At 40.8% G+C, this 8,053-nt stretch overlaps 1 protein-coding gene across 1 annotated transcript in view; it reads right to left on the bottom strand.

Moving 5' to 3' along the window:
* The window catches only part of GALNT5 (polypeptide N-acetylgalactosaminyltransferase 5), a 45,323-nt gene that overhangs the window by 17,294 nt on the left and 19,976 nt on the right, over positions 1-8,053 (bottom strand). Inside the window, exons 4-5 of the mRNA XM_010840021.1 lie at positions 2,598-2,733; positions 1,865-1,984 (exon numbers count right to left, since the gene is read on the bottom strand). Coding sequence (XP_010838323.1) covers positions 1,865-1,984; positions 2,598-2,733 — 256 coding nt within the window. The remainder of the gene's footprint in view (positions 1-1,864; positions 1,985-2,597; positions 2,734-8,053) is intronic.

The following is an 8,053-nucleotide window of genomic DNA, read 5'->3' as shown; positions in this document are numbered from 1 at the left end:
AAAACACTTTATATATACTATTATCTGATTTAATTCTCAAAACAATCCAAGAGGTAGCTACTTCTGTTAGTGTTAATATAAAAATGAAGAAACAGAAACAGAAAGAGGTTAAGTAACTTTTTAAAGCTCACACCACTAGTACATAGTAGAGTTGAGATTTAAACCCAAGGAGTCCGACTCTGGAGTCTTCACTGCTGTTATTGATCATGGGGAAGAGAAACTACAGTTGAGTCAGCAGTTAGAAAAGGCAGTAATCATGTCCAATGGTGGTTGCCATGGAGCCAGCTGAAAGAGGTTTGTATGGAAGCTCTGTAGCAATCTCAATGGTAATGTAAACCTCACCCCACACCTAGCTCTCTTCCCCCATGATTTATGTGTTTTTTTTTTTTTTTTTTCTGAATCCCAACTGTCCTTTCCAGACTATCTAGAATGCATTCTCTAACATTACATTGAATAAATTTGAACTCAATCACTACATTGACTCTCAGAATTGGAGTCTGAAAAAGGCAAAGAGGTTCTTTAGGTGTAGGATCAGAGCAAGTATATTATATCCAGGCAGATTCAGATTTGAATCCCAATTTCTTCTTTTGCAAGCTGTATATCCCTTGGACTGCAGGGAGATCAAACCAGTCAATCCTAAAGGAAATCAACCCTGCATGTTCACTGGAAGGACTGATGCTGAAGCTGAAGCTCCAATACTTTGGCCACCTGATGTGAAGAGCCAACTCATTGGAAAAGGCCCCAGTGCTGGGAAAGATTGAAGGCAAAAGGAGAAGATGGTGGCAGAGGATGAGATGGTTGGATGGCATCACCAACTCAGTGGACATGAGTTTGAGCAAACTCTGGGAGACAGTGATGAATAGGGAAGCCTGGTGTACTGCAGTCCATGGGGTTGCAAAGAGTTGGACATAACTTGGCGACTGAACAACAGCAACAAATATCCCCAGGAAAATTACTTAACTCTCTTAGGTCTCTATTTCCTTATCTCTATAATGGAAAAACCACAATCTCCCTCCTAGAGTTATAGAGAGGTTGCACAGTGCTTAATAAATGGTCGTACTCTTCCTTCACTTGTTAGGAGTGTCAACTGTGAAACATCACATTTGGAAGAATATAAGGCACTGTTTGGAGGGGTGAGTTCAGGGAAAGGATGCTGCAACGTACAGGCTGGGCTCGGACTTTCTTTTGGGACTTTCTGGCTTAAGTCTGCTCAAGTTCTTTCTCCAATAAGGAAAGCTCCAGGGTTCCTGCTGCTCTGCCTGAGGCTGACAGAGTGCTTGTCCTACAGGTCTAGACTTTGGGGGAGGGGTTAGGAAGCCCCCACTTTAGCTTCAGGTCTAAAATCTGTTCTTAAATCCAGTTTCCCCAGCAATAAAGCCCCAACTTCAATTTGCATCTAGCGTGTGTGTCTGTTTCTCACTTTATTCACAGAATTTGGCACTCCTCCCAATGACAGTATAGGACTAGACTCAAAAAGAATTAGAATGATATTTCTATTACTATTATTTATTCTTAATTTTCACTCATGTTTACTTCAGTGTTATATGTGTTTATATAGAATTTATGCAGCACATTTAAGTGGCTTATGTTTCATAGTTTGCAAATCCCAGAGAACAGAAATAGTATCAGTGAATTTCTCGAGTTGAGGGCTGAATAAGATACAATTACCCACTTAAAAGGTGAGTTTTGGCTGTGGACGAGTAATTTCCCAGGAAAGGTTTTTGCTTTTGGTCAATCTGTCGGCTAGAACTGTAATTCTTGGTGTTCTGTAAATGACAGCTTATGCCTGTTTTGTGGAATTGCTTCCTGTGCCTTTGTAAGAAGATACATGACTCCCTCCTCGTCTTAAGTTTCACACACTTACCTTATTATATCAGTCTCTTTAATTTTGTTTTTTGCAACAACGTCTGGAGGAATTGTTCTCCAACCAAAGTTCATTGGCCACACAAATATGCCTCTTTGAAAGTTGTCCACTGTCATGTAACTAGTCAAGGGAAAAAAAATGCTACCTGAGGTCATTCACATTATCAGCCTGACACCACGTGTTGTGCATGTGGACGAAACAAGCACTTGCGAAGATGATTTTAGATCACCACAAAGCTTTTAATAACATTTCAATGAGAGATATGGATATAATTAGCATTAGTGCTGGATTGCTTGCTTTTAACATACTTTTCTTTTAATAATATTCTGGCCATTTTGAGGGGAAAAAAACTCTACTTAAGAATATACATGTGTATATATATATGTATATATATGTGTGTATGTATATATGTATATATACACACCACAAAAAGAAGAACTAATCTTAAGAAAAATAAATATTTGGGTGTTCAGCTGTATAGAAAGAGGAGAGTCCTGGACACTGAGTATTAGTATTTATTGACATTTAGGGTTAAGAATTTGTGATGATCAAATAAACAATTGGATAGATCTGCTTTGATCTCATGATATATCAATTATTTCAATTTATTTAAACAGATAAACCATGTATTACTTAGATTTGCAAAGTTGTACATTTTAGGAGTATGACCACTACCTTCTGCTACTGGTTAAAAAGTCACTTAGAAGTATCCTGTGGAATATGACAATATTACCTCATATCCTTATCATTGATGACTTCAATTACTGGACAGGCTACTTTCTTTCTGCTTAAGTAAACTCTTTCCAGGAGAGGTTCCAACCAGCCAATGTTACATTCCACGTGAGAATCTAAGAATGTCAACACATCACCTAGAGAGCCAGAAAAAAACAATTTGAAAATGCAATATACTTAGTGTGTGTATTTCGTGTTCATAAGTTCTGGAGATTGTTCCAGAAATGTGGTTGTAAGCATAGTAGTCTTTTCTTCTTACTGAATTTCTTCTTTGTCTCTCTAATTTCATTCTATAGTGAAATGAAAAAAAGTTGGTTTCTAGTAGTCTTTTGGGGCAAGTATCATTTATGGTTGAAAAAAAAATTGATAAGCCACTTAGAATGAGGAGTCAAGGCTCTGAAGGGAATATTTAGTATTAAAGGTAGTTGCTTTTGTCCTCTAAGGAGGGTAAATCCCATTAACTCTTGGTGGTGGAGGACTGAAACTTTGTTTTGTGGAAGACAAGAAAGAATCTGAGATTCCAACTTTAGCCTTAGAAATGATGAAGAGGAAAAATCATTCCACATTATTACAGTGAAAAGAAATTAAAGTGGGGGAACTAGTAAGACTAGGAGGTAGTTTAAAAAGTGTTACAGAGGGGGAACAAGGAATTGTTTAATGGGTATAGAGTTTAGTTTCACAAGAGAAATGCTGGAGATCGGTTGCTCAACAATGTGAAAGTACTTTACAGTGAAATGTACACTTGAAAAATGGCTCAGATAGTACATTTTATATATGTATTTTACCATAATTAAAAAAAAAAGAGTTACAGGAGAAGAGAAAAGAAACTTGGAGGACAGGAATAATTATGAATTCTTTTTGTTCTATTAGTTGTGTGAAGTAACACTCTTTATTTCCAATGAAAATTTTAGCAATGGTCTACATTGTTCCAAATTATTCTGTACAAGTGGATTGAGTGTTTGTGTGTGTGTGTGTGTGTGTGTGTGTGTGAATAATAACCAGAGGAATCTGGGTCTTGGCCAGAATCCTATGTATAATCTCAGACCCAGTCGTGCATGTATGCATGCTAAATTGCTTCAGTTGTGTCCAGCTCTGTGCAATCCTATGGACTGTAGCCCACCAGGCTCCTCTGTCCATGGATTCTTCAGGCAAGAATACTGGAGTGGGTTGCTATGCCCTTCTCCATGGAATCTTCCTGACCCAGGGACCAAACTCACGTCTCTTATTGTCTCCTGCATTGGCAGGCAGGTTCTTTACCACTAGTGCCACCTGGGAAGCCGAGGCCCAAAGCTATTACAAAAGCTTTACCTGGCAGGCCTCTTGAGGGGAAGCTGCCATCTCCACACAGAATTGGTTCACAGTTTGTGCCCCAGAGTCTCTGAAGGAAGATATAGTCAAGGACTCAGGTCCCCCAGCCCCTTAGCTGGACATGCACTTATAAAGAACTGCATTCCTGACCCAGGTTCACCCAGCTGGAGACTGCCTCAGGCCAAGACTTCTTTCTCACCTTGTGGGTGATGGGTAGATCTTCAGGACATTTTTTTCTTACTACTAGCCCTTCTCCCTTTCTTTAATCCTGGCCCCCTGGCTCCAAAACAGGAGGAACCTTATTTCAGGCTCTTTGGTCAGTAAGATGATCTACACATCTGCTCCGATCCACCAGCCCATTCTTCCATGGGAAAATACGGAGCACTGAGGGAGTCAGTGCTGTCTTCTGTCTGGCTTCCTACCTATACTTTTTACTTATGTGATTGCAGGAAGTGCTTGAAGACTTGACTGTTACCTTTACTTTGGTTTATTGTTTTAATTGACCACTCTGACTCTTAGCTACACCCCTCAGCATCTGAAAAACCTACAATAACATCACTGATTTTTGATTTGATGCTTACTCTGTGCCAGATACTGTTCTGAACATTCTGAATGATTGTCTTATTGTCTTATTTAAGGTTTATCCTTGTGACAAACCTAAAGTATAGGTCTAAGTTTTATCCGCATTTATGAGGAATGAAACACTTAGGCAACTTTGCCAAGTTTGCAAAGCTAAGTGGCAGCCTGATACTAGAAAATATCTGCATACACCCTCTTGCCTCTCCCCTCCCACCCTCTGCAAATGAGAAAGAGACAGAGATATGAGTATGGGAAAGCTTAAAGTAAAAGCAGAAGACAGCAGCAGGCAAAGAAAAAGGTGCAAATAAATACCTGAATAATAGATTATTATCCACTGAAATCTCTAAACTACTTCTTAATGAATAGATCTTACTAATTACCTGATTAACAATGGAATTTTTGCATAAAGGTGAAGGGACTAACCTTAGACAAAGTCTTGATGGGAAATGGTCTTGAGATGTCTCTTTAGATAGGAACAGGCTGTGCTAGCCAGAAGCCCCCTCCCTACCTCATCTACTACTCTTGGAGGTGCAGTTACATCTCCTGATCATGCTGGGATTGGGGGAGCGGGTTCCTATTTTCCAGGAGTTATGGATTACTTGATAATGGAAGCTATTGTTTTCTAAGGGTGCCCTCTTGCATAGACTTCTCCTTATCCTGGGAAGGCTTTTAGGGTTCATCTAGGTGTATAAGGTATACAAGTATGTTTGCTTAGTCCTATTGGGCTTCCTTGGTGGCTCAGATAGTAAAGAATCTGCCTGCAATGCAGGAGACCTGGGTTTGATCCCGGGGTTGAGAAGATCCCCTGGAGGAGCGCATGGCAACCCACCCTTGTATTCTTGCCTGGAGAATCCCCATGGACAGAGGAGCCTGGCAGGGGCTACAGTCCGTGGGGTCGCAAAGAGTCAAACATGATTGAGCAACTAAACACAAATGGTCTAGCTGTATAGAATGTATAAAAGATGGTCTTCTTTCTCACCACTCCTATCCTGGTCCATTCAGTCGAGGCGTTTAAAGAGTCTAGTCTCTACTAGATTGCCTTTCCCTAGTGGCAGCAAGATGGATCCTCAAACGTGCATTTATTTCCCCACTTGTGGGCATGGTGAAATGGCATAGGATTGAATTTCCCCAGAACTGTCTTCATCGTAGCTCTACTTTTCTTGGCCACATTGGATAAATTACTTAATCTCTTTGAGCTTTACATTATGGAGATATTTCAAAGTATACCTAATAACCTCGATTCCTAATAGATAGCTATTACGATGACTGGTTTTCAACCGTTGTTCAGGCTAGAGCTCAAAATAACTAACTCCATATTGATAACTACCTGGAAGGTTGTTCTGAGAGTAGATTCCAGACATACTGGATTGTTTGCAGATGGGTTTGGTTGTAACTTACTTAGTTTTCAATTTTTTGTGCCAACTCAGACATGCTCAATGTGCCAAATAGCTTTGGCTCCTTGTTGAGCATCGACCCCCCTTAGATTTAGCTGACCAGCTTGGGATACTGCTGCTAGCACTGGTTGGTGATAGTGTTGTGTTTAGAGTTCCTTGATGAATGTGGACCTGCTGCTCACTTAATTTTAAAGAATGATTTATAAGTGATGCTAAGGAAGCTACCTGTTTGACCTGCAGAAGAAACAAGTTGTAGAAATTTATAAAAGGACTGTTGCTCTTCAGGGAATGTCAGCATTGGCATTGGAAGTTAGATGTCACTTGTTGTCCACATATTTAAAATTAGCCAACTGACTCTTTGGAATGCTCACAGCATTACAGCTATTTTGCTAACTGCCGTGTTATATAGGAAATGAGAATCTGATCTCTACTCTGACCCTCCAGAATCAGAGCACTATCAAACCTGCCCACCTGCAGGCTGCTCTTGTCAGGGTTATAACTGGCTTGGTGTGTTCAACACTATCATGATATCTGGCTTGTTTTTTGTATCCAAATTACCCCTTTTCTTTTTATTTCTGTTGCCTTTATGTAAAAGACTTTCCCTTGAGACCCACTGACCAAGGCCTGTCTTTTAATTTTTGAAATCCTGCTTGACCTAATTCCTCATTCTCAGTAAACAATTGATGACTGAATGAGATGGAGAGAAAGAATCTATCATGCCCTGGAGCCTGAATGTGGAGGGAAATTGCTTGAAGTTAAAGAGTTACAGATTTGCCCTTATTTATTTGTGGAAGACTCTAAAAGACTCTCTGAGACCAAAACGAGGCCAACTCGACTTCAGCTTCTGCATGTTCTTGACTGCTGCTACTGCTACTGCTACTGCTGCTAAGTCGCTTCAGTCATGTCTGACTCTGTGCCATCCTATAGACGGCAGCCCACCAGGCTCCCCTGTCCCTGGGATTCTCCAGGCAAGAACACTGGAGTGGGTTGCCATTTCCTTCACCAATGCATGAAAGTAAAAAGTGAAAGTGAAGTCAGTCAGTTGTGTCCAGCTCTTTGCGACCCCATGGACTATAGCCTACCAGGCTCGTCCGCCCATGGGATTTTCCAGGCAAGAATACTGGAGTGGGGTGCCATTGCCTTCTCCCATGTCCTCGACTAGCTAATCTCAACTTTGCCTGTGGTTCCTCTTCTTTTTTCCCTGAATCCTAAAGGATAAATGAGTAGCTCAAGGCCTATGAGATTCTGGATTCAGATTCTTATCTTTGATCTTTTTGTTTGGTTATGCATTCTAGAAAAGATTCTGCAGTGGCATCAATGTAGATCTCTGATTACAGAGACTCTTCAGACCCAGAGCCATCTGCTGCCTGTACTCTACTTGTGAGGGCTGGGGAGTGCTCCGGGGGAGTTTGGGAGGACTCACTAGGCTGGTCAGCCCTGCTCAATGAGGGCCCTGAACAGTCCCTGAATTACAGTCTTGGCTAACATTGCACGAGAGATAGGTATGAAGACCATCCCCAAGAAAAGGAAATGCAAAAAGGCAAAATGGTTGTCTGAGGAGGCCTTAAAAATAGTTGAGAAAAGAAGAGAAGCAAAAAGGAAAGGAGAAAAGGAAAGATATACCAATTTGAATGCAGAGTTCCAAGGAATAGCCAGGAGAGATAAGAAAGCCTTCCTCAGCTATCAATGCAAAGAAATAGAGGAAAACAATAGAATGGGAAAGACTAGAGAACTCTTCAAGAAAATTAGAGATACCAAGGGAACATTTCTTGCAAAGATGGGCTCAATAAAGGACAGAAATGGTATGGACCTAACAGAAGCAGACGATATTAAGAAGAGGTGGCAAGAATACACAGAAGAACTGTACAAAAAAGATCTTCATGACCCAGATAACCACGATGGTGTGATCACTCACCTAGAGCCAGACATCCTGGAATGTGAAGTCAAGTGGGCCTTAGGAAGCATCACTACAAACAAAGCTAGTGGAGGTAATGGAATTCCAGTTGAGCTATTGCAGATCCTAAAAGATGATGCTGTGAAAGTGCTGCACTCAATATGTCAGCAAATTTGGAAAACTCAGCAGTGGCCACAGGACTGGAAATGGTCAGTTTTCATTCCAATCCCAAAGAAAGGCAATGCCAAAGAATACTCAAACTACCACACAATTGTACTCATC

The sequence above is a fragment of the Bison bison genome, unplaced genomic scaffold, assembly GCF_000754665.1.
Source record: "Bison bison bison isolate TAMUID 2011002044 unplaced genomic scaffold, Bison_UMD1.0 scf7180017864139, whole genome shotgun sequence".
Lineage (NCBI taxonomy): Eukaryota > Metazoa > Chordata > Mammalia > Artiodactyla > Bovidae > Bison > Bison bison.
The sequence above is the reverse complement of the archived record's forward strand: the minus strand, read 5'-3'. Positions and strand labels throughout refer to the sequence as shown.